Source organism: Phalacrocorax carbo, chromosome 4, assembly GCF_963921805.1.
Source record: "Phalacrocorax carbo chromosome 4, bPhaCar2.1, whole genome shotgun sequence".
In the NCBI taxonomy this organism is placed as follows: Eukaryota; Metazoa; Chordata; class Aves; order Suliformes; family Phalacrocoracidae; genus Phalacrocorax; species Phalacrocorax carbo.
Genome location: NC_087516.1, coordinates 314,899 through 339,106, shown reverse-complemented (window position 1 = coordinate 339,106; position 24,208 = coordinate 314,899). Strand labels below are relative to the sequence as shown.

The following is a 24,208-nucleotide window of genomic DNA, read 5'->3' as shown; positions in this document are numbered from 1 at the left end:
AAGCTTTGAAATAAATTTACTGTTTTAACATCCTTTAATAAATTTAGTTTAGCAAATCATAGGAAACATCAGCCTTAGTAAAGGCTACGGTCTCACCTCCTGATCCCCAGCTGCGCCCAAGGCAGCTCCTGCCCGGTTCGTCTCACAACTGCAGGCGATAAACCCCCAGCCTCGGAGAATCCACCGGCGTAGTTTATTCCCAAGTTTATTCCCCAACACCAGCTGCTGGGCAAGCAGATCACCCGCCTCCGCATCCAACCTCGCCTTTTAGAGTACTGACAAGAAAATTCCTTGCCACAGAAGGGCGCCGTGCGTGCCCAGCGGGCTCTAGCAGACCTCCTTGCACCCTTGGTGCCGAAAAGACAGGACTCGAGAGCAAGGACACGGGCAGGCAAAGGCTCCGTGTCGAGCAGGGACCGGTGCAGCGAGCAGTAACCCAGCGCTGCCCCTTCTCAGGTATTTAGGCAATTACCACGTACCGTAAAAGCTGCCTGCACGTGTCTTCACAAATCCAGCCCAGAGGATCTCAGGAGAGGTGTGTTTGCAGGGGAGGCTGACCTACATCACCTTGAGCCATACTTCAGGCATCGAGGTCGCTCTTGCCCAAGAGTGGGGCAATCTTCATTCACCTGCGAAAATGTGGCAAACGTTACAGACCACCACCACCAGCCCTCACGGGTAGGTGACCGGAGCTGCAGCACCCGTCCTTCCCGGGCACACGGGCCATCCTGCAGGCCCTCTGGCCTCACTGGGACCCGCAATGGCTGGCTGCTAGCTGCCCAGACTCTGGAAGTAATGCTCATCATTACAGACAAGCTGTCATAAAAAGGCCAAAGAATGTCCAGTTTAAAACCTTCAGACTTCTTGCTGAAATCTGGGATAAGGAACAGTCCGCACGCCAAGCAGCTTGAACGCTAACAGCTCATTCAGTTCAAGGAAACTGGGCAGGAAGTTTGAAAAACTTCAGAAAACTCCCCACTAGTTATTTAGGAAGCACAAAATGCCGTCTTAGTGTATTTATAGATAGACGTACATTTGATATATACACACACGTCCCCATGAGGTTGCTTCAGCTGAGCTCCCTTCCGATTTACAGAGCAGCTTAGCCTTCCATCAAACTTGTGTTCAGAAAAGAAATTCTAAAAACGGCACTTCAGGGTTCCGTCTTTATTGCCTCAATCTAAATCCAGATCGAGCTCGCCGAATTTAAGACTTTTTTAATTAAACTCTAAACTATGCGACTCCCCCAGGTGACCTGAAGTCAGCCTGGGGTGTTTTCTGTTCTCGCCTGAGGAGCGGGAGTTGCAAGGAGAACTCCCTCTGCCCGGCTGAGCCTGTAGCAGCTCCCTCCTCTCCCAGGTTTGCTCTCAGTTACGAAAGTCAGCGCTGCTCAGCGTGCCGGGCAGGCGCGCGAAAGGCAAACTCTAGCCCCGGAGCTGGTGCCAGAGCCCGCGCAAACCTCGGCGCCAGCTCCTGCTCCAGCACTGCCAGCAGAGACAGAAATAAGACCGTACTCCTAAGAGCCACCTCCGTGAGGCCAATAACACAGAGAAAAATCTGCTGAGCCGTTAAAATGCTTAATTAAAGTTCTCCTTTGCAATGACGTCCAATAACGAATGACAGATACTGGGCTGTTAGAGTGAGACGGACACCCACCGCGCCAGCCAGGACTGCCCTGTAAATCCTTCGTGCTTTCCGTGTGTCCATACCCCACCGTGCCCCATTTTTATAATCAGACCGTGGTCTTTTTGGAGCACGGAGTATCACTGCTCCTGTCCCCGTACACCCACGGCACAGGAGGGTTCTCGCCCGCAGCTGGGGCTGCTGCAGGCCCCGGCGACGCAGGCGACTGCCGAGCCGCGCGACCCTCCCTCCATTAGAGGCATTCGCCACCTAAAACAAAGCACCGCAGCCTGTGGCAGCGTAAACCGATGCGCTTCGGTGCTTGAACCACGGCTGCCTGACGATAACAGACGGGGCTCGCGGGGTAGGCAACACCTTTGGCGAGAAGGCAGGAGACACCCAAGGCTCGCGGCCCCGCGCTCGGCACAGCGCCCACAGAAGGCCACCCTGCCATGCGAAAGCACCAGGAGGAAGTTTCTGGACCCCTCGCCTCTTTAAAAACAAGCTGTCAGAACCGGGTGCCCAGCACAACGCCGCACAACGCCGGCCCCGCGCGCGCCCGGGCCGCCGGGGAGGGGACGCAGCCGTCGCCGCGCTCGCCGCGGGGCACCGACCCCGATTTCCAAGCAGGAATCGATCCAAGGCACTAGGACCCGGCGGGCGGGCGCCGCGAGCCTGCGCCCTGCACGGCTGCACCACCGCACGAAGCCGCAGCCGAGCGGCGCCGCAGCCGAGCCAGGCAGCCACCGGGCGCGGGAGCACGCTCCGGTTCGTGTTCCTCGCACAACAGAATTAATGATTTTCTTTTTAGATAAAACCGAAACTCTCAGGATTGCAACCGATACGCCGGCAGCACTGCCGGGAGATGGTAGCCATGGCAACGGACCGAAAAGCAAAGGATGCTGCGGACCAGCCCCGCTCCCCGGCAGCAGGAGGAGGTCAGTCGATTTCAGCTCATCTCCATCAAAACAGTTCATTCATTATGTCACAGCTGAGCACCCTTCCACGGCCATCGAGCCCCAGCCGTCAGTGCGTCCCTGCCATTTCGCCTTCCTTGGGTTTAATCACACCAAGAAAAGCTGATTTAAGTATTCGCCTGCTCCGCTTTATCACTCAAAGATGCGGAGCAGCCAAAACTGTTTATTCCTCGTGAGACTTTGATCAACCCCTGGAAAAGCCGCTGGTGCGTTTCAGCATTTATACAACTGCCTTTGCTTTCTGTCCCGAGCAACCATCATCCTTAACAAACTTGGCTCGTTACGGGAATTCCTGGCCAGCACCCCCTTTCCCCCCGCGGGCAGGTAACCGAGGGCACCCGCGGCAGGGCACCACGCCACCTCTCACCATACCGTGGTGGCGTTATTTGGGGCTGCGAGTCATTTTACTGTCCCCAAGCACCAGTCAGTCAAAAACGTGGCAGAAGGGCATTCCTCATGGTGGAAGGTGGAGCTGAAGAGCTGCGTGCCCAGCTGCGACAGCCCCTGCCTGTTCACCGTCCGTCTGCGTCCCTACTCTTCTGCATTCTTTAGGTATTTTTCAAACAAACAAGACAGACTCGCAGACTCTTGAGGAACGGGTGCACAAGCCCAGGCAATTCAGCTTCCGCAAGTCCCGCTTGGGCCTCGGGGCTTTTTGGTGCTTTAGTACGACAGAGCCAGCGAGAGGAGAGCGCCAGCTCCCAGCACTGCAGCTCCTCAAGCTCCCTTCTAATGAAAACAATAAAAATTTGCTCATGGCTCCCCCTCAAACATTTCAAAGGAACTTAAAAGTGCCTCATGTTTAATTTAGCAAGACGCCCTCCTGAGCGCCTGTGAAGTAGGTCACGGCCTCGGCTTCATGTTTGGGAACTGCGGGAGAAAAGAGGAGGAAAGAAGAAATTGGTTCAAGGTCACACGGCAAGACCTTGACAGGATCTTAAAAAAAACCCAAAAACAGGTGTAACAGCCACATCCTACGGACGAACCAGCCCCGCCTGGCGAACGGCTGCTGTCTGAGCTCCACCAGGCAAGCGCGGGCAACCTCGTGAGCCCAGCACCAATGGACGAGCAGGTTTTGTGAACAAAAAGGGAAAACAAAAAGCGACGAGTTTCGTGCTCATCCCTGCAACGCCGCAGGATGCAACGAGTCCACGCAGGGAGAGGTTTCGCTGGATGCACGTCGCAGGAGCTTATCCTGCCCGTGAAACCAGCCGCGATTCACTGACGCAGCATGCTGTCAGCAAAGCCACAGAGAAAGATTTATCAAGAAGAGGCGTAGGACCCACAGGGGCTCTCGGCTGGCAGAGCGGGGGGGACAGCCCGCAGACGGTTCAGCACGTTGCCGCCCTGGTTTTCACTCTCACCCAAAACTTACAGCCTCAATGCAGTAAAAGACCCATTTAGCAGGGAAATCCTGGCGCAGCCCCTCAGCTCGCACACACCCAGCAAATGTTTTGGGAAACTCCGCTGGGGGAGGCTGGCGGAGGGAACAGCAGCGCCAGGGAGAGGGATTACGCTGGTGCCTCCGGGAAGGGAGCTCGGCCAGCCCCCTCTCCAAAGGGTGACCCCTCTCGGAGCGCTGCTTTGCCCCCAGAGCAGAGGCAGGGCTCCCCCGCTCTCCCCACTGCCACGGGACGGGACTGGCAGCGGCACGGAGCAAGGCAGGGCTGCCGCAGCCACGGCATGCTTGAGATGAGCACGAGGGACGCCCTGCGACACAGTTCAACCGCGGGGCTCACTGCGTCCCTCGTGTTGCAGAGGAAACAATTCCTTCAACTGCAAAAGCGAACGCATCGATCAGAAGAATCCAAGATACGGGTGAAGCACAGCAACGCCGAGTCCCAGCGTTCCCCGTGGGCAGGCGCGCAGCTGTTCACACGCAACCCCCAACGTCGCAGACTACAAACCGAGGTACACAGCCCGCTCTTAATTTGATCAGTCAGCTATTCAAACGCGCTGCTGGCTGGCGAGGGCTCCAGTTTGTGCTCTCGTGTGCCCAACAGAAAGAATTCTGAGCTAGAACAGCCATACTTGATCTTTACTAGACTACAGGAAAGAAAAGATTTGGCCGGAATGATGCTGCTTTTCCTCTTGGCCACCACACAGCCATAACGCACGCGTGCACATCGGCCCATTAGCAATTATCCAGGGCTGAGTCATCCCTGCCCCTCCTCCGAATCCAAATTTTCCCAAACCAACAGCCAACCCCTCCAGCCTGCGCCACTTATGGTCCTTCCTAAATGCTGTTTCTTAAATCTTCTCTTCATTTCTAGAAACGTTTTGGCTCAACCCTTAACTTAGAACCAAGATTTCACCGGGATGGGGAAGATGCGGGCTACCTGTACGAGCTTCCCGCCCCCAGCACGGAAACCTTCGCGGGTCGGCGCAGCCCCGCGGGCAGCACACGCTACTGGGACGGGACGGAAACCACGCTCTGCTCGGAAGCAAGATTTTCTCGTGTTTCACAAATAAGAAGCTACAGCTTGGCGAACGTTTAAAGTTAAGGTTAAGCGTTACGACCGCAGAATGAGCTCTACCCTTGCTGCACTAGCAGAGGAGTTTCCACAGGCGATCCAGAGTGGCCGTGTTATTTTTCACCGACGGCGCAGACTACTTTGTCCCAAACGAGTCCGTCATGAAACTGCCGCTACACCCCACGCAAGAAAGCCAGCCACCACCGCTCAGACGGAAGGTTTCCAGCACCACGCTGAGGAAAAAGCCGAATTACACTGGAAACGAACCCCAGCACCTGTAGCTACAAACAGCGGCTGATTAAAAGGGAAGATGACACTTTTTTTTCCTCCCTAAAATATGTTTAACACGAGTGTCTCTGAATACAGACAGCTCCGCTCTGCAATGTTCCTCGAGGCACTCCGGCCTCTCGGACCCGCTCTCATCTGTCTTTACATTTGCAGCTCAAAATATCTGTGTAAGACAGAACCTTTGTTTCTTGAGGGCTCCAGCGCCCAGCCGCTGGTCGTGGGGCAACGGCCGCGTCACCTGCGAAGGCTTCCAGCGGACCGACCCCCGGGGCTGGGCGGCGGCTGTCACGCCGCGGGTGCCCGTGCCACGGCGAGGGACTGCGCGGAGCCCCCGCAGCCGCCCGGGGGGCTCCACAGCGGTTCTGCCCCCGCAGCGAGGGCGCAGGCGGCACCGCGGCGAGACCCGGCTGCCGGAGCGGGCACGGTGTTGGCAGCGGGGACACGGGCTGCGCCGCAGCGGGGGGCTCAGCAGCCGCCGGGGGGGCGCTCCCCCTCCCACAGAGGTGCCCCCAGGCTCTGCAGCAGTGGGGGGCGGGAATAGGGGCCCCTGAGCTACCCCGGGGGGGCAGCAGGGCCTGGTCCCAGCCCTGTTCCGCACCTACGAGGGCTCCCACTCGGCACCGCCCCCCCCGCAGGCCGGGGGCCCCCCCCGGGCGCTGCCCCCCCAGACACCCCACGGGGGCGGGGGTCCTTCCCAGCACTGCCCCCCCCTCCAGACACCCCACGGGGATTGGGGTCCCCCAGTAGTGTCCCCCTAACATCCTCCCAGCTGGGGCGGGGCAGCCCCGTCCCCCCCTCCCCGCCCGGTACCTGCCGCCCGGCCGCTCCCCAGCGCCGCTCACCGGCCCCCACCCGCCCGCCAGGCCCCGTCCAGGCCCCCTCGGGCTGCCCGCGACGCCGCCTCACGGCCCGGGCAGCGCCGCCGGCCGAGCTTGGCGTCAGGCACGATGTGGGGCAGCACTCAGGGGTAAGAAGGGCAGAAGGGGGCCTCCCGGAAGCGCGCGTGCGCAGTGAGGGGAGTGAAGCCAGAGGGGCGCGGGCGGGCGCGGGCACGCTATGGCAGGGGAGAAGGGACAGGAGGGCAACGGGGCGGACCGGGCCGGGCCGGGCCGGGCCGGGCGGGAGGAGGAGGAGGAGGAGGAGGAGGAGGAAGAAGAAGAAAAAAACGACGACGACGGAGGAAGGAGAAACAGAAACAGAAAGAGAAAGGAGAAGAGGAAGCGGGACGGGGCGCGGAGCCGCTGGTAAGTGCCCCTACCCCGGGAGCGGCCCGGGCCCGTTGCCTTGGAGACAGGCTCCCCACGCCCGGAGGGTCGGGGCCCGATCCCGGGCCCGATCTCTGAGAAAGCGCAAGGCCGGGAGCGGCTCTCGCCGGTGTGGAGGCTGTGCCCGGGGCTTCCCCAACCTGAGGTCCCCTGCTCTCACCCCGTCTGACTGTCCGTCCGTCCAGAGGGACAGTCTGTCTGTGGCCCATCCATAGCAGCCGCTCACGGCATGTCTTCGCCTGTTGTGTGCTTGGAGGCACCTCCTGGAGGGTCTGCCCCAACCCCCTCTCAGGCAGGGCTTATGTTTGCTTCTCTCCAGTCTTCAGGAGTCCCCCCTAGTTGCCGGGGCTTCCAAAGCCCTCCCCATCCCAGTTAACCTGCCCCCAGCCCACTGGCTGCACTGGGATGTGTCTCGAGCTTACTGATCCAGGAACCAAGATTCAGCATTAGTATGGTGGGTGTTTTGGTCTCATCACAATACCTCATTTCGTGTCTCGTTGCAGGGATACTGACGCCGTGCGATTACCCGAGTGCCGCCCATCCCAATTAACACCGTGATTAACAGCACCTGCCCTGTTCCTGGCGCCCTGCTCCCCCATCCTCAGCGCTGCCGGTGCCTGACCCGCCTGCTGGGAGGAGCGCGTGGTGGTGAGGTTTGGGGTGTCCCCCTCGGCGAGGGGCTGCCAGGGCCATTTTTCCCGCTCCCTCCCGGTTAGTCCCGCTGACCCCAGTGAGCCCCGGGCAGAGCAGACACCTGGGCATGGGCTGTGCTGCGGCACAGCCAGGCTGGATTTTGGAGAAATGGTTAAAGTGCACCCAAAATAGACTTCAGGGCCCTGACAAGTCATGGGGCCCGTGGGCAGCTCTGACCAGGCTGGCCAGGAGCACCATGCCCAACCAACCCTTTCCCCTGCTGCAGCTGGATGCCCAGGAGGAAGGACGTGCCGGCGCTGGGCAACCTCTGCCTGCAGAGCCTGGCCCAGCACATGCAGAGCGTCTGGGTGAAAGACTACAGCGAGAACTACCTGGACGAGTACCAATTCCGCTTCATCATGGGCCCCTTTAATGACCTGGGTGAGACGCAGGGTCCGGGGAGGAGGAGGAGGACGGGTGAGCGGTGCTGGGCTCTCTTGCTGACCCCCGGCCTCTCCACAGCCGGCAGCTTGGTGCAGGACCTGATCCGTCTGCTGGGCGAGAGCCGGCGCCTGACGCGGGCAGCGCTTCACCTGCTGCTGCTGCCTCACCTGCGGGAGCTGAGCCTGCGCCCCTGCCCCGGCCTCGTCAGCAACGCCATCGGCCAGCTCGTCGTCCTGCGCTGCAAGGTCAGTGGGCTGGGGGTGCGGGGCCGGGGGTGTGCACCCTCCGTGGGTGGGTGTAGTGGGGACAGCGGGTGTCAGGGTCCCCTCCGCGCCCCGATGCTGAGGGGGCTCTGTGTGCTGGCGGCAGAGCCTGAGCTCCCTGGACCTGCACGGCTGCAGCCGGCTATCGGCAGACGTGCTGGTGGACCTGGCAGAGGGGCTGCCGCAGCTGAGCCGGCTGGGGCTGGCGGAGACGCAGGCCAACGTCCAGGTGCTCTCGGCGGTGGGCTCCTGCTGCCGGCACCTGCAGGAGCTGGACGTGTCCCGCTGCAAGAAGGTGTCCCCGCGCGCCCTGCGGCACCTGGCCTACGACCCGCTGGCGCGGTCCGCCTGCTGCCCCGCGCTCCGCGTCCTGCTGGCCCACGGCCTGGAGCCCGCAGGGGACGGTGGCATGGTGGCGGCGCTGGCCTTCCTGCTGCTGGCCCTGCCGCGCCTGGAGTTCCTGGCCCATGGCGCCGTGCCAGATGCCCTCTGCCTCCTCCACAGACAGCAGCTGGATGGCACAGGGGACGCCGAGGGCTTCCCCTCGCTGGAGGAGCTGGCGCGGTGGCGGGGGGCCGCCCCGGGGAGCCCCCGGCTCACCCTGCCCCTGCGGCGGGTGGAGGAGGTGGAGGAGCCTGCCCTGGCTGCTGTACACGCCGTCTGTCCCCAGGCCGAGGAGGCCAGCGTGTGGCTGGGGGATGGCCCAGCGGGCAGCTGGGAGCTGCTGGGCTGGGGCCGCCTGGCCCGGCTGACCCTGGGCTGCACAGGGTGGCAGGGCCGGGTGCTGGCGGAGGCGCTGCCGCTGGTGCGGAGCCTGGGCCGCCGTCTGCAGACCCTGGCCCTGCACGGCTTCTGCTGCCAGGATGAGCTCTCGTTGGCCGCCCTGCTTGCCAGCTGCCCTGGCCTGCAGGCCTTCAGCGCGGAGCTGCACGCCCCACCGGACACCGACCCTGATGGGGAGACCCCAGCTGAGCCGCCCCGCTGGGCCACCGACCTGCTGCCCCATGGGCTCCCCCAGCTCCAGAGCTTCTCCCTGGCCCTGGCCAGCACCACTGACGTCTTCCCAGCCCGGCACGGGCTGACGCTGCGTGCCACGCTGGCCTCGCTGCTGTGCCATGCCCCACACCTGCAGACCCTCCGCCTGCTCAGCATCCCCTTCCCGCTGGACTCGGTGTTTGAGACAGTGCTGGCGGCACCGGGGCCGCCCCTGCTCGAGCTGCAGGAGCTCTCGCTGGCCGAGAGCTGGGTATCCAGCCGGACTGTGTGGCTGCTGCTGGCCTCTGAGGGCTGCCTGCACCACCTGGACCTGTCCCACTGCCGGGACATCCACCGGCGGGACTATGACAGCTTTCTGCAGGCAGTGCGGAAGCAGCGTCTGGACCTGGACATCACCTGGGAGTAGCCGGCGCTGGCTGCACCGGCCTCTTTAATAAAGGAGTTACACCATGGCTGGCAGCATGGTCTCTGCCCCGTCACCGTGGCTGTCCTGGCGTGCCTGGGCCCCATAACCGCTCTCCCCTTTTGGGAAGGGGCTGCGCGGGCTGGCTCAGGCAGGGTGACCCCGCTCTGCTGCTCTTCGGGGTGCTGGCGCTGCTGGGGCTGCTGCGGGAGCTGGCTGCCCCCACCCGCAGGGCGCCAGCCCCCCCCCCCAGCACCGTGTCCCAGGGAGCTGCAGGGACCCCGGCCCAGCGGCTGGCAGCGCTCGCTGGCACAGCCGCCGCTGTGTCCCCACGCCAGCCGCCGCTGACTCAGTGCCGGGGGCTGTCGGTGAGCCCCGTCAGCCGCTCTGACTCCTCCCAGAGCTTGCGAGCGAGGCCGGCATCGCGGGCGGCCATGGAGGGCAGCACCAGCCTGCAGCTGCTGTCGAAGTACTTGCCTGTGATGCCCGAGGCCTCCTCCGAGACAGCGCAGTAAATGGTGCTGACGGCGCCCTGCTCCGCTGACTGTCGGAGAGGGGGTGAGGAGGGGGCCCAGCTGCCCTCCGCCCACCCCGCTACCACTGGAGCCGTGGGGTCCAGGCAGGATCCGACCCCCACCTGTCCCTGCTCACCTTTATGAAGGGGCGGATGAGGGTGAAGAGTGCCCGGATGGTCCAGCCGAAGTGGCGCATGATGCTGGTGTTCACCATGCCGGGGCTCAGGGCGTTGGCCGTCACCCCTGCCAAGCCGCGCCGTCAGCACCACGCCAGGGTGCAGGGCTGGGGGCCACCAGGACCCCCGGCACAGGCACGGCCGTGCTCCCACCCTGGTCCCTGCTGCCAGGGCCCAAATCCCTCATTGCCATCCCACCTGGAGCAGCCCCAGGCCTGGCCTCGGAGTGGGGGCTTCTCTCTGCCCCACCACTGGGAGCACCCCAGGGGACGCATCTGTCCCTGGCTGGTGCTCTGCCTCCCACAGGGGACGTGGGGGGTCCCAGTGGTTTCTGCCAGGGCCAAGACCCCTCAGCCTCGTCGTGCTCTGTTGTGGCACAGCAGCACAGGCTGGTTGGGATGGGCTGCAGCCCTCCCCGGGAGCTGGATGGCGCGGCACGGCTCAGCAGGGTGCAGCACTGCATGGCATGGTACAGCACGGCACAGCATGGCCGCGCGTGGCACGGCACGGCACACACGGCGCGGGTCGGCCCGGCACCCACCCGTGCCCTGCAGGCGCCGCGCCAGCTCGGCGGTGAAGAGGACATTCATCAGCTTGGTGCTGTTGTAGGCGGCATCGAAGCCGCGGAGCCGCTCCTGCCCGGTGAGGTAGCGGCAGTCGGCGGTGCCCGCGCTGTGCCGGAAGGACGAGACGTTGACGACACGGGCAGGTGCTGAAGCCTTCAGGAGGTCTGCACAGAGCAGGGGGTGAGCAGGCAGGGCTCCCCAGAGCCCCCCGGCCCCGGCAGCCCCCGCGCTTACCCAGCAGCAGGTTGGTGAGCAGGAACGGGCCCAGGTAGTTGGTGGCGAAGGTCTGTTCCAGCCCCTCCGGTGTGATGGTGAAGGGCAGCCCTGGAAGAGGGAGCACCGGACGCCGTGGGGCTGGGAGCCAGGCAGGCATCACCCGCCACAGCAGGATGGGGAGCCAGACCCCAGCCAGGGCTGGGACAGGGGCAGCAGACGCCAGACCCTCACCCCAGTGCGTACCAGTAAGGCCAGCGTTGTTCACCAGCACGTCCAGCCGCTTCTCCTCCCGCAGCACGGCCTGGGCGAAGGCACGCACAGAGGCCAGGGAGCTGGTGTCCAGCAGCCGCAGCAGCACCGCAGGATTGCCGGTGGCCGCCCGGATCTCCTCCACAGCCGCCTGGCCCCGCTCACGGCTCCGGCACGCCAGGATGGTGCGGGCGTTCCTGCGGGCCAGGTCCAGGGCCACGCATTTGCCGATCCCTGCAGCACACAGAGCAGGCACGGGCTGGTCCCCACGGCGAGGGGTCCCTGGGGGTCTGTGCCCCCATCCCCAGGGTCCAGGCAGCCCCGGGAGCAGGGGGATCCCATCCTGGGCAGTTCAGCCGCTGCCAGGAGCCCAGCGCCGAACCCAGGGTGCCCCAGTGCCGGAGCGGAGGGTGTCAGCAGCGGGGTAGGTACCCTCTGGGCTCCCCACTCTGCCACGCAACGTGGTGGTGTGGGGACAGGGTGGGGATGAGGCAGGACGGGCCACCACGGGGTGCGGGAAGCAGCTGGCGGTGGCAGCTCACCGCAGCTCGGTTGGTGGCTCAACCCAGGCCACACCGGCAGGACGGCGGCCACAGCCGCCGAACCCAGGCAGCCGCGCAGCGCCAGCACCGCGCTGCATCGGCACTCCTGTACCCAAACTCACAGGTGGACACCCCAGCGCCCTGCGTGCGAGGGGACCACCAGCCCCAGCGGGACGTGGGTCCCACTGCCCCTAGCTGTGCCCTGCAGTGGGACACGGGTGGGAGCAGCGACCCCTGTGGGCTGCCCCACAGCACCGTGCTGTCCTGCCATCACCCCCGTACATCCCCTGGCCCTCCCTCCATCCCTGGGGAGCAGGGAGCTGCCGCCTCACCCAGCTCTGGCACGAAAGGAGGGTGGCTGGGTCCCACCCGTGTGCTGCACCTCTCCAGCCCTGCAGCCAGATGGTCCTGCACCCCCAGCCCGACCCTGCAGCCCATGCGCTCCCCTGCCCCTAGTCCCCGCTCACCGCTGTTGGCTCCGGTGACAATCACCGTCTTGCCGGTCAGGTCGGTGGGACACTTGAGGGGGTCCCATGCTTGTCTCCTCCTGGCCCAGAGGAGCAGCCCCAGGAGCAGCGAGAGCAGGGCCCAGCACGGGTGGCTGCAGGCACTCAGCAGCTCCATGGCTGGGGTGCGGTGTCCGGCCTTGGCGCGGGGTCTGGCTGGAGCACCGGGGTGGGGCTGGGGGACAGAGTCCAGCTGGGGCCAGAGGTCGGCCGGAGACCTTCGCCCAGCGCAGCGGCCCTGGCTTGGCTCAGATCCCTCCTGCTCCCTGAGCCTCCGTGAGCAGAGGAAGGACAGCCGGCAGGGAAGTGGCTTGCCACGCTCAGATTTTGGGTGGCCAGAGCAGGCAGGAGGCTGAGTCACACATCCCTTGTGCCACCCAGGATGCACCCTGCCAGCCCCGGGGCAGCTGCCACAGGAGTCCGGCAGGACAAGGAGTAGCCCCAGCAAAGGGCCCTGGGGTGCCGTGCTGCACCCATAGTGCATGGGGGACAGAGGGGATGGCCTCACAGCGCGGTGGGCGTCCAGGCAGACCCCGGCCACCACGTCCCACCAGCACAGCCCCAACTCGAGGTCCTGGTCCTCCCTCCGGACCAGGTTGGTAGCCTGGGGATGTAGATATGGATGTGCTCCCGGCCGGCCCCTTCTGGGGGTTTCAGCAGCTCAACAGATGCAGCTCCAGCTTTCCTGGGGCTCCCTCAGCCTCTGAGCCTCTGAGCCTCCACCACAGGACGAGCCCCAAGCTATGGCTGGGCTTGATCACCTTAATGGTCTTTTCCAACCTGATTCCATGAATCCAAGCTGCTGCCATTCCCTGGCCACTCCAGCCTCGAAAGCCTCCAGCGATTCCCCGGCATTGGGCTCCTGCCCCAGCGTCCCTGAGCATCACCCCACAGAGTCACAGCCAAAAATTGGTTCTTTATAGAAAAAACTGGGGTGCTGGTGCAGCCAGAGCGCTGCAGGGGCTGGTGAACAGCCCTGCACTGGCTCAGCCCCGCCAGCCCTGGTGCCTTTGGGTGCAGGGAGCGGAGCCAAGGCCACCCACCAGGGACGCAGCCACCACCCCATGTCCCCGGGCTGCACGGGCAGTGCGGCTTGGAGGCGGCCACGGCCTCGAGGGCAGGGAGCAGGGCCAGTGTCGCAGCCCTGGGGCCGCGGGGGCGGCGGCAAACGGGACAGCTCACATGGTAAAGCCACACAGACATTTCACCCCGTTAAACCCCTCTCATTTCCCGTTCGGCGGTGAATCTGCTGCAGCACGCAGGCTGCCTGTGGTCACAAGCTGAAAACCAGCTCGTGTGAGGCGTGCAGGAGGGCCGGCGGCTCCGCAGGCTGCTGTGCCTGTGCGGGTCTGGGGCAGGAGCTCGCGGCGTGACAGCTGCAGGGCTGGTCTTCGGCAGGGGACTAGAGCCAAGCGACAGAAACCTCTTTATTTTATTTCCATTTTCTTTAGCTTGCAAAGGGCAGCGAGCTCCCGTCCTCGGGCGAGCCCGCGCTGCCCCGCATCGGCGCGCTTGCCCTGTGCCAGACACGGCACTCGCGGCGGTAACTCGCGGGATGGAGGGTCGGGCGGACACGTGCCAAGAGCAGTGAGCGAGGAGCCAGCCTAGGACAGGGGGTCTCTCCGCAGCTCGAGCGCCCAGCCGCCGCGCTGAGCTGCAGGGCGAGGGCAGCGCCCAGCCGGGCACCGGGCCACGGAGCTGCTGGAGTCGGTTTCCCAGCGGACGAGCTCCGGGAGCGGGTCTGCTCCCCTGGATGTGAGGGGGAGGATGGGGAGGAAGCCCATGGGGTACTGCCAGCCTCCCATGGAGCGGAGACGCGGCAGAGCGGGAGCCTGGGGGGGACCCAGCCCAGCTGCACCCTCACGCCACGCCAGGGCTGCCGTGAGCAGCGGGGCCGGGTGTGGGACACGCGTGGGACACAGCAGGGAGCATGGCAGGACTGCCCGGCGGCAGGGTCAGGGCGAGGGTTGGCGCTGAGCGGGGGGCTCGCCCCACACGCTGCTCGTGGACGCTGGGGCACCATCGCCCGTCACCTCCCTGGCCGCAACAGCCGGGAAGGGCACAGTGGGGTGGATGGGTCTCAGGTCCCGCTTGGCCTCCCCCACCTCCTCCTCCTCGCCGTGTGCAGGGATGCGGAGCCCACGCTTCACGCTGCCGCCCCATCTGACAGTGACGCCGGGGGCCAGCCGAGCGGAGTCCAGCAAGGAGCCGAGCTGCCAGGGCACGGGGCCAGGGGGCTGCGGAGACCCCGGGTGGGACGGCTGGAGCTGTGTCCGTGCCATGGTGCCCAGCTCCGGCCCCCGGCGGCACCGGTGGGCACCCTGGGGACGTGCCGGCGGCTTGGCCTCCGTGCCCAGGTCCAGCACCTCCACCTGTGGCCTGATCCAGCGCTCAGGCTGGCTGCGGGGGCCCAGCCTGGGGACCCCCAGGGCGGTGCTGGACCCCTCTCGCTTTGCCCCTGTGCTGCCCGCGGGCCGCCCTGGCCGGATCTTTGCCAGGCTGGCGCAGGAGGGAGGTGGCAGCGGCGGCCTGTGGCTGCTGACTCCCACCACGCTGCTCCCCTCCACGTCCCTGGGGGACAGACGCCATCCCTCCTCCGGCTGCCGTGGGGGCGGGCAGGGAGCCGGTGGCCTGGCTGGGCAGAGCGGGGCTGACTGCGGCAGCGGGGGCCGGGTGCGGGGAGGTTTTCCCTTGGGGGGCCGGGGAGCGATGGCCACCTCGTCCAGCAGCAGCTGCGGGCGGGACGGCCCTGGCACGGGCAGGATGGTGCCGGCGGTGGGGACGTGGCTGGGACACAGGGGCTGCGCACTGGAGACCTGCCCGGGAGGGGGCAAAGGGGGACACGGTGTGGGCTGGGGTGTGGCGGTGACCGATGGGGTGGCTCAGCATCACCTCCCAGCCCCACCCCTCACCCCTGGGAGCTGACGGCTCCGCCCTTGTCACCGCCAGAGCAGGGAACCATCCCGCCAACAACCAAAGGAACGATGCACCCTGCCCACCTCGGCACAGACCCCCCAGCTCCTCGGGGGTGTTTGGGGGAGGCTGTGCCCGGCCCAGGGCCACACAACAGCCCCTGGAGGACCCCGCCGCCAGGCCCAGGCTGTCAGCCAGTGTTCCTTGGCCCCAGAGCAGTCCCGGCTCAGCCCTGCTCCATGGGGCTCAGTCCTTCCCTGTGGGCTCAGCCCTTCCCCATAGGGCTCAGCTCCATGGGGCTCAGCCCTTTGCTGTAGGGTCAACCCTTCCCCAAAGGGGTCAGCCCTTCCCCATTGGCTCTGCCCTTCCCTGTGGGGCTCAGACCTTCTCCGTGGGGCTCAGACCTTCCCCGTGGGCTCAGCCCTTTCCTGTGGGGCTTAGTCCTTCTCTGTGGGGCTCAGCCCTTCCCCGTGGGCTCACTCGCCCCGGCCCCCCGCGCAGGGAAAGGGGAGAGCCCGGCCGCCTGGGTGCCGTGGCACGTCTCACCTCTCCCGGGCACGGGGCCTGATGGACGCGCAGGACGGGGACGGAGCCCGGCGCCCAGGAGTCGGTGGCGCAGGGCTCGGGCTCGTCATCCTCCTGCCAGGTGCCGTCTCCCTCGGGGCCCGTCTCGCCCTCATCCCGCGCCAGGAAGCGCCACTGGGCGATGTGCAGGAGGGCGTCCCGCGCCTGGCCCACGGTGAAGGGCACGCACTGCGGGCAGAGCCGGGGCTGAGACCCCACCCCGCTCGGCACCCCGCGCCCCGTCCTGCGCCGTGGGCGCTGCGAGGGACTGCCTCGAAAGCAGGGGGTGGGCGCGCTCACCTGCCGAGCCGCGTGGGCTTTGGAGCACCCGTCCATCACGCGGTCCAGGAGCTCGGCGAGGACGTCCGCGACGTCGCCGTCCCCGCGCTCCCCCGCGAGCAGGGACAGCCATTCCGCCTCGGGCAGCCGCCCCGGGACCACGTCGGCTCGGGCAGTGGTGATGGGGGGCGGCCGGGCCTTCTCCCCGCGCGACCTGGGGGCGGCCGCCCGCTCCCGGGGGGTCATTTTCTGCAGGGAGACACAACAGCCCTCACACCTCCCGCCCCTCGTCCGGTGTCCGGGGAGGTTTGGGGGGATCCCCCCGGCTCAGCCCGGGGGTCTCGCCTTCCCCGGAGCTCAGTGGCGATGCCGGGGAGCCGGGGGAGCCTCCATGTCCCGTCCCGTGGTGGGGCCATCCCTGACATGGCGTCCGGCTGCTCCCCACGGCACCCCCGCGGGCCCCAGCTCATCCCAGCCCGCCCCCACGTACCCCGGAGCATCCCAGTAGCCCCCAGCCCGCCCCCGCGTACCCCAGCGCATCCCAGTACACCCCAGCACGCCCCGATATGCCCCAGCACACCCCAGCACACCCCAGCACAGCACAATATACCCCAGTACATCCCAGTGCATCCCAACATCCCCAGTACACCCCAGCACACCCCAACCCACCCCAGCACACCCCAATACATCCCAGCACAGCACAGTATTCCCTGGTACATCCCAGTACACCCTGATATATCCCAGCGCATCCCGGTACACCCCAGCACACCCCAGCACACCTCGGCCCCCTGCCCAACCCCCCCGCGTCCCGGTCTCCAACGGCAACGCTGGCCCCGCCCCCCGCCGCACACCGTGACGCCACCGCTGCGCGCCGCTCTTGCGTCATCACGCCGCGCCGCCGTCTCCATGGCTGCGGCGGACACCGAGTGAGGCGGGGGGTTCTCGGAGGCCTGGAGGGGCGGCCATGGGGTGGGGGATCTTGGGGTGGGGACGGGGCGTCCCGGGGGCGAGGAGGGTCCTGGGAGGGGGAGCTCGGGGACGGCGGGGGTCCCGGGGGGGCGCTGGCGGGGAGCCCAGGGGCGGGGGGGGGCAGGTTCCCGGGAGGGGGACTTTAGGGGCAAGGGCGCCCTGGGGAGGGGGACCCCATGGGCGGAGGGGGTCCCGGCGGTGAAGGGGGGTCCTGGGAGGGGGGTCCCAGGAGAGGTGAGCGCCGGGAGGGGATCCTGGGGTGGGGAGCCCAGGTGAGGGGGGGTCCCGGGAGGGGAGCCCGGGGTGACCCCGTGCGGGGCAGGCGGCGGGAGGCCGGGGTGCGCGGCCGGTGTCCCCAGAGCTGCACGGCCCCCGCAGGATGTACCGCAAGGAGAAGAGCCTGCAGCTGCGGAGCAGCAGCGCGGCGCTGTACAACAACCTGAGCGTGCTGCGCCGGCCCGGCCGGCCGCTGGCCTGCTGCTGCGCCGTCCACGGCCCCGGCCTCAGCCTGGTCAGCGCCGACGCCGACGGCACCGGCTTCTCCCACCGCCAGCTGCAGGCCAAGGAGGGCAGCATGGCCCTCAGCGCCTCCCTCCTCACCCAGGTAAAGTGCTGGGGTGCCTGCACCGCACCTCCGTGCCACACGCTCCAGGGCAGCGAGCCGGTCAGCTCCTCCACCGCTGCCGTCAGCTGCCGGCTGCCCAGCAGAGCCCTCACCGGGAGGGATGGAACATGCGGCAGCTCTTCAAGCCCTGCATCGCAGCCGGGCGAGGGAGGGGATTGTCCCGCTCTGCCCCGCGCTGGGGCGGCCTCACCCCGAGTGCTGTGGGCAGTGTTGGGCACCACAGGACATCAAGGGTATAAAGCTACTGGAGAGTGTCCTGAGGAGGCTGTGGAGTTGGGGAAGGGTTTAGAGGGGAAACCGTACGAGGAGCGGCTGAAGTCCCTGGGTTTGCTCAGCTGGAGCAGAGGAGGCTGAGGGCAGCCCTCATGGCGCTCTGCAGCTCCCTCCCAAGGGGAGGAGGAGGGGCAGGGCTGGTCTCCTCTCTGGTGACCGACACCAGGACCTAAGGGAATGGCAGGGAGATGTGCCAGGGGAGGGTTAGGCTGGGCATTAGGAGAAGGTCCTTCCCCCAGAGGGTGGTGGAGCCCTGGCACAGGCTCCCCAGGGAGGCATCACGGCACCAGCCTGGTGATATTCCAGAAGCACTTGGACATGGCCCCCAGAGCCATGGTGTGAATTTGGGGTGTCCTGTGCGGGGACGGGAGCTGGGCTCAATGGTCTTTGTGGGTCCCTGCCAGCTCAGGACGTTCTGTGATTTCAGACAGCTCTGCTCCCCCAGCAGCCTGGCGGGAGGCAGGCGCTGCAGCCTGGGCCGTAAGCAGCGCCCTGCTGCCTCCATAGCGGAGCTGGAGCAACCCTGTGAAGCAATACACGGCTCCCAGCGTGACTGCAGGTCAGGTTGTGACTCAGGGTGGCCGCTCGGAGCGCGACACTGGGTTCGGGGACCCACCTCCTGTAACCCACGACAGGAGCCAGAAACGCCCACCGCTGTGGGTGACTGCGGGCTGTCCCTCCCCTGGAAGGTGGGGAGGGCTTTGCCCTGTTTCACCCTCCCTGGGCTCCCACCAAGCCTCCTTTCCTTCCAGGCTGCTTGGTGCGTCCTGCCCTCGCGGGTCCTGCTGGTGCTGACCTCTCAGAAAGGGATCCAGGTGAGGTGGTGAGGATGAGAAGCGAAGTCAGGACGCTGGGAGGGTGAGCTCCCTGTGAGGACAGCTGGGCTCCTGGGGGTGCGGGGGAACCCTCCAGAGGTCCTGCTGTGGGCCCAGAGAGCTCTTGCTCTCTCTCGGACACCTCTTGGGCTGAGTCTGAAGCCGTAAGAGAAGCTTCCCCATGCTCTTGGGCCTCACACTCTTGCTTTCTCTCTCCAGATGTACGAGTCCGATGGCTCCATCATGGTTTATTGGCACGCGCTGGATGTCACAGAGCATCCTCCAGGTAAATCCTGCAGTGGGAGCGCAGTGAGGAGCCCCCCAACCCCTCTGCCTGCTCTACTTCCCCAGCCTGTTTGATTCCTGTGGCCAGGGAGCAGCCTGGCTCCCAGTTAGGGTCAAGCCAGGGCAGTCCTACACAGGAGCTGAGCAGAAGGGTCTGGAGAAGGTCACAGCGTCACCCTGACCCCTAGATCCTGGCTTGATGGGGGTCTGGGGTGCTGCGGAGGGGCTTGGAAGGGGCCTAGCGTGGCAGCCATGGGACTGGCCCCAACGTCGAAACTGGAACAGGCACCCTGGTGCCTCACGCCGCTGCGCCGGCCTCCCACTTCCTGGGAGCTGCTGCAGGTCGTGACCCGCTCTTGGTTTCCTTTCAGCACAAGCAGTGTTTGCTCGGGGGATCGCTGCAGCTGGTGGACGCTTCATCTGCGTGGGTGAGCCCAGCCGGCAGCGTGGGGAAGGAAAAGAAGGGCGGCCGGCGCTGGGGGGGCCGGCGCTGGGGCCGGAGGCCGGCGTCACGATGCGGGATCAGCTGAGGGGGCCGGTTTGCGTCACGGCCCTCGCAGGGAGCTGCTCCGTGCTGAACAGAGGGGCTGGTCTGCGAGCAGGGAGCAGCCCCGCGCAGGCGGCAGGGCTCGGGGGGAGCGAGGAGCCCGCAGTGGGAGCTGGAGGCTCGCTCCTGGGGCAGAGTGGGACAAGCCCCCGCTGATGGCTCCTCCGGCACGCCCGCAGGGACGTCCTCTGGGCTGGTGCTGGTGTTTGACATCCCCCCCAAAGGGACGAACATCACGGTGAGCGAGGTCCTGGAGCAGCACCACGACGCCATCACCGACATCGCGGCAGAGCTGGGCCAGGCTCCGGTACGTGTGGGGTCAGCGCTGTTGGCAGCCAGTCCCCACGGCTGGCTCAGGGACGCCTCTCCAGTGCCAGCTCTGGGAGCTGGGGTTTACCCAGGCCTTGGCCCTGGCTGAGCTAATGCTGGGGTGCAGCCCCTCGCCCCTCGCTGGTGCTGTCCGTGGCCAGCTCGATCCCCACCGCAGGTGAGGTCTGGGGAGGCTGTGCCATGGCAGGGCTGCCCCAGAGCCGGCTGCTCTCCATGGCGCAGGAGAGCGGGTGGCCCTGCCATCTCTCCCTTCACCAGCCATTTGGCTTTTGTGGCTGTCTCTGGGTGAGCGGGATCTCCCCTGTCAGGGTGGGATCCATCTCGGGGAGGAGGTGGCTTGGGATGGCCGCTTCCTCAGCCCCTGCTCTGAAAAGCCCGTGAGCTGTCCTGCTGTGGCGTGGTGCGGTGCCTCAAGCTGAGGCAAACCGAAGTCAAAGCTAGTTTAAAGCGCTCCATTGTACGCTGTGGTATTTCAGGGCTGTTCCCTCTGCTGCCCAGGCAGCTGGGAGTGGCCGCCCCATCAATTATCGCAGCTTTCCATTGGCGTCCAGCCTCTCTCTGCCCTCTGAGCGCCTCGGGCTCCAGGTTTCCCAGCTGACTGGATCCCAGCCTTGCTCACACAGGCTCTGGGAGCATGAATGCTGAAGCAGAGGGGCAATGAAGGTGGTGAAGGGCTGACCCGCTCCACAAGCAGCATGGCTGCTGGAGCGTGGCTCGTTACCAGCCCAGAGCATCCCGTGATCTGTCGGGCTGAGTGCCAGAGCGCAGAAGAGCTGTTGAAGCTAAAGGCCAGTTGTGGTACGAGAGCAAGTGAGCCAAACTGGCTGTGAATAAACCCACGCTAAAATTAATGCTCCCATCATTAGCATGGTGAGTTACTACAGCTGATCCTGAGGGGAGGGTGTGGGACACGTCACGCCTGTGTCTTGGAGGCTGTTCTGGGGGGCTGGCTGCCCGTACAGGACCCCCCTTCCCCTCCCCAGGCCAGGCCCAGGGTGCTGGCACAGGTGGATGAGGAAGCCGAGGGCAGAGCTGCGCCCGTGTGCTGGCTGAAGGGACGAGCCTTTCCCCCTCGCCAGTGCAGGGAGGCAACTGCAACACCTTCAGACACACGGGGTGGATTTGGGGCTGTCCTGTGCAGGGACAGGAGCCGGACTCCATGATCCTTGTGGGTCCCTTCCCGCTCAGGACTCTGATTCTAACCGACCCGAGCTGTCAGAGGTACCGGTGGCCTTGCTCAGGGCAGGCGAGATAACTGCACCTGATCACGGGGTGCGGGCTGGGGCTTCCTTCAGTTCAGCTCCCTCTGGCTGCCGTCTCTGCGGACGCGCTAATGGGCTGCTTCGTTGTTGGCGGCCTCCTTCCCAACGAGGACGCTTTCTTATATTTTCTCTAACCACTTACATTTAACTTTCCCTGCGTTTGGGACTTCCCTGAACAATTAATTACCTAGAACTTGTTCCCAATTAGCCTGGATATGGAGCTTGTTTATGTGACAGCTGTTCTGTCACCTGTCTGCCGTGACTCTCTAACGCGCCTCTCCCGGACTTTGCACCGCGGTTTTTGAAGGCTTTCTAGCGAGTGAGAGTCAGGGCCTGGTGTGTGAAATCACAGGCTCCTGTAAGGTGAAGTGTCGAGACTCGGGCGCAGAGGGAGGGGATGGGGTGATTCTTCCTAGAAATTTATCCTGTGTGTAATTAGTGTTGCCAAACACGGACGTGTTTGAACTGCAACGCCCGTGTGTGATCACGGCCAAGCCTCGCTTGTTCACAAAATGTGTCAGCAGTTTCTGTGAGCTGTTAAACTTTAAGCTTGCTCTGCTGCAGGCCCTGGCTTTGCTTTGCAGCAACGTTAGCGGCACAGGCAGCCAGGGCAGCAAGAACCTTCTGCCTGGTGTGACTCAGCTGCGCGCTGCCGGCGGCAGAGCCGGCTGCCCCACGAGCGGTGCCAGGGCGGAGGCCGACCTGCCCCTGCTTTGCAGGACGGGGCTGGTGACCTGGTGACTGCCGACGACGCTGGGACCCTCTGCGTCTGGAGCACGGGAGAGGAGTTCGCCCTGCTCATCAAAATCCCAGCCTTTGGGTAAGCCCGAGGGGCAGATGGAGCGGCGCGGTCCTGTCGGTGGGTGGTGTTGGACACCCCTCGCCAGGCCGCATCGGAGCCTGGCGAGGGGTGGGAGGGTGGCAGGAGGGGGACGCCGGCAGCAGCTGCCGGCGCACGGGTCTGCAGTCAGGAGGGGAGGAGGTGAGACGTGCCCCTGTGCCCAGCTGCACCTGCTCCTCCGTGAAGCTGTGGAACGGGATCGTGGCTGCTGGCTACGGGAACGGGCAGATTCGGCTCTACGAGGCGGCGACGGGCCTCCTGAGCGCCGAGGTCAACGCTCACGCTCGATGGATCTACGCCCTGGACGTGGCGCCGCAGACGGGGAAGGTACGGCCGGCTGTGCCGGGGCACCTCGGCCTGTGTGCGGCATCCCGCCGGCCTCCCGCTCCCCATGGCCTCTGTCCCGCTCCCTTCGCAGCTGCTGTCGGGCGCGGAGGACTCCTTCGTTCACGTCTGGAAGCTCAGCCGGGACCCGGACACCGGCGATGTCGAGGTGAGCCTGGGCAGCGGCTGCCCTCAGCCCCGTGGGCTTGCTGTGCCGGTGCTGCCCTGGCCTGCAGCCTCCCGTGGGGCACCGTGGCCACGGAGAGGGACTCGCTGCTCGGTGGAAACCCTGCCAGGCCCGGTCTGACCCACCGCGGGGTGGCACAGCTCTCCCCTTTCCTCCTGCTGCGGGGGTACAAGCTGCAAAGGCTGCTCTGTCTGACCGGGATGTGGGTCTTGTGCCAACGCAACGGCACCCTTGTGCCGGCCCGGCCGCGCGCCCGCAGTCCCTGCTGGCCCCGAAGCGATGCCTCCGCAGGCGGGCAGGGACCCGCAGCCGGTCCCCCGGCTTCTGGCTGTGGTGGGTTGTTCTTCCCTCAGCCTGTGCCACCGTTCGGCTCCTCTCCCCGCTGCAGATCGAGCACTGCCATGCTGAGTGTGTGACCGACACCCAGGTCTGCGGCGCCCGCTTCTGCGACCCCGAGGGAAACTCCTTCGCCGTGACCGGCTACGACCTGAGCGAGATCTTCCGCTACAGCAGGGCGTAGGCTGCGAGCTGCGGGGGGAGCTGGGCCACCCCGGCACCGAGGCACCATAAGCAAGAGGGGGTCAGTGCAGACCCCCCACTTCTGCTCCATGGGGCCCAGGCAGCGGCGGCACAGGGCTGTGCCTCCAGTGGGGTGGAAATATGCGTGAAGGTGGAGCTGAGCCAGCACCCCCTTGCTCCCGAAGCAAACCCGCCCTTGGCGCGCAGAGAATGGGGGCTTGGAGCTGCTCCAGCTACCCCAGACCCTGAGCGGGTCCCTGGGCTGGGCGCCGTCCCCCCGCCTGCCCCCCAGCCCTCCCCGAGGGGAGGAGGCAGCGTGGCAGGGAGCAGAACCGGCTCCCCGTGCCTGGCGGCAGCTCTGGTTCATGCAGGAGAGGAGCCAGGGCAAACCTGTGCTACACGCTGCTCCCGCTGCTCCGGCCCGGAGAGCCTCGGGAGCTGGTCCCAGCCGGGGCGGCGGCGCCTTGTGGGTGCAGCACCCGCGGGGACGCCCTTCCCCGGGGCGGCACGGTTACCTGGGAGCAGGAGGGGAGCCTCGCCTCGTCCCCAGGGAGCAGTGGGGACATGTGGGGCCCCCATGGGACCTCACATCCCCGTGGGACCCCCATGGGACCTCGCATCCCCGTGGGACCCCCATGGGACCTCGCATCCCCACGGCTGCTGGCCAGATGTACAGGGCTGCAGCTGTGCTCCACGCCTGAAAAAGGCAGAGGCAGCTGCTCGGCGCTCCCAGCCAGGGCACCCCAGGGACAGTCCTGCAGGCTGCTGCCACACTGTCCCCCCCGTTCTCACCCTGTGCACCCCCAGCTGGCTCTGCGCCCAGCTCCTGCCCTGACTAGGCTGGGCTGGAAGCGGGGGACAGATGCTGGGCCTGGGCTCCCCCTGGCTCTGCCTTGGCCCCAGCCCTCCCATCCCAGCCCCCTCCCACGGCCAGGAGACGATGTGGCCCCAGGGATGAGCTCGGCCTCTGGCTCCATTCCCAGGGCACTGCGGGGGCAGGGGGTGCATGGGGGAGACCCAGTGCCATGGGGCAAGCTCAGCTTGGGACGGGCCCTGGGGCTGAGGCTGCCCCCACACACACCCCCCACAGCCCCCAGCCCCTCCTGCCATGCTGGGGCGAGGGCTGCAGCCAGGGATGCTCTCCCCAACCCTGAGCTATGGGGCACAGCCCCACACCCACACCCCACTTGTGGCCTGCACCTCGGGTGGGGTCAGCCCCACCATGTGCTGCTCCCCCACCCAGCTATGGGTCAGGATTCCCCTCTCCTGTTTCCCACCTGCCATGTGCTGTGTACCCCCCCGACCATGATAAATGCATCTGAATGAAGCCCCCCCTCCC

General features: G+C 65.9%; 5 protein-coding genes across 10 annotated transcripts in view; 2 read left to right on the top strand and 3 right to left on the bottom strand.

The window, feature by feature from the left end:
• The window catches only part of DCTN1 (dynactin subunit 1), an 80,033-nt gene extending 73,774 nt beyond the window's left edge, over nucleotides 1–6,259 (bottom strand). The window contains exons 1-2 of one of the 2 annotated variants that reach the window (XM_064448738.1): nucleotides 6,173–6,225; nucleotides 480–629 (exon numbers count right to left, since the gene is read on the bottom strand). The gene's annotated coding sequence lies outside the window, so the exon portion shown is untranslated. Of the gene's footprint in view, nucleotides 1–479; nucleotides 630–6,172 lie in introns of both variants that reach the window. The other variant, XM_064448739.1, reaches the window with a different exon arrangement.
• A 206-nt stretch (nucleotides 6,260–6,465) lies between these two features.
• Nucleotides 6,466–9,415, top strand: LOC135312989 (uncharacterized). Of its 2 annotated transcripts, none has more exons than XM_064448748.1 (5): nucleotides 6,466–6,606; nucleotides 7,131–7,275; nucleotides 7,547–7,701; nucleotides 7,783–7,949; nucleotides 8,074–9,415. In XM_064448748.1, exons 3-5 carry the CDS (start codon nucleotides 7,551–7,553, stop codon nucleotides 9,367–9,369), a joined length of 1,614 nt encoding a protein of 537 aa, XP_064304818.1. In that variant the 5' UTR covers nucleotides 6,466–6,606; nucleotides 7,131–7,275; nucleotides 7,547–7,550; the 3' UTR covers nucleotides 9,370–9,415. The 2 variants fall into 2 exon arrangements, with proteins under 2 accessions (XP_064304818.1, XP_064304817.1); XM_064448747.1 differs by having other exon boundaries at nucleotides 7,544–7,701.
• Nucleotides 9,356–12,331, bottom strand: LOC135312990 (retinol dehydrogenase 13-like). Its single transcript, XM_064448749.1, has 6 exons — nucleotides 12,098–12,331; nucleotides 11,083–11,322; nucleotides 10,858–10,947; nucleotides 10,599–10,787; nucleotides 10,018–10,124; nucleotides 9,356–9,910 (listed from the first exon to the last, which is right to left on the bottom strand). Exons 1-6 carry the CDS (start codon nucleotides 12,252–12,254, stop codon nucleotides 9,716–9,718), a joined length of 978 nt encoding a protein of 325 aa, XP_064304819.1. The 5' UTR covers nucleotides 12,255–12,331; the 3' UTR covers nucleotides 9,356–9,715.
• A 1,209-nt stretch (nucleotides 12,332–13,540) lies between these two features.
• Nucleotides 13,541–16,884, bottom strand: C4H2orf81 (chromosome 4 C2orf81 homolog). Of its 3 annotated transcripts, none has more exons than XM_064448728.1 (4): nucleotides 16,744–16,884; nucleotides 15,914–16,141; nucleotides 15,596–15,802; nucleotides 13,541–14,952 (listed from the first exon to the last, which is right to left on the bottom strand). In XM_064448728.1, the coding sequence occupies exons 1-4, from the start codon at nucleotides 16,798–16,800 to the stop codon at nucleotides 14,092–14,094; spliced, it is 1,353 nt and encodes a 450-aa protein (XP_064304798.1). In that variant the 5' UTR covers nucleotides 16,801–16,884; the 3' UTR covers nucleotides 13,541–14,091. The 3 variants fall into 3 exon arrangements, with proteins under 3 accessions (XP_064304798.1, XP_064304799.1, XP_064304800.1); XM_064448729.1 differs by lacking the exon at nucleotides 16,744–16,884 and adding an exon at nucleotides 16,672–16,728; XM_064448730.1 differs by lacking the exon at nucleotides 16,744–16,884 and adding an exon at nucleotides 16,652–16,696.
• Nucleotides 16,732–24,201, top strand: WDR54 (WD repeat domain 54). 2 transcript variants are annotated; one of them, XM_064448731.1, is made up of 10 exons: nucleotides 16,732–16,818; nucleotides 17,240–17,465; nucleotides 18,512–18,574; nucleotides 18,794–18,860; nucleotides 19,231–19,287; nucleotides 19,586–19,713; nucleotides 21,718–21,818; nucleotides 22,004–22,166; nucleotides 22,258–22,332; nucleotides 22,739–24,201. In XM_064448731.1, exons 1-10 carry the CDS (start codon nucleotides 16,799–16,801, stop codon nucleotides 22,868–22,870), a joined length of 1,032 nt encoding a protein of 343 aa, XP_064304801.1. In that variant the 5' UTR covers nucleotides 16,732–16,798; the 3' UTR covers nucleotides 22,871–24,201. The 2 variants fall into 2 exon arrangements, with proteins under 2 accessions (XP_064304801.1, XP_064304802.1); XM_064448732.1 differs by having other exon boundaries at nucleotides 16,796–16,861.
• The last annotated feature ends 7 nt before the right edge of the window (nucleotides 24,202–24,208 follow it).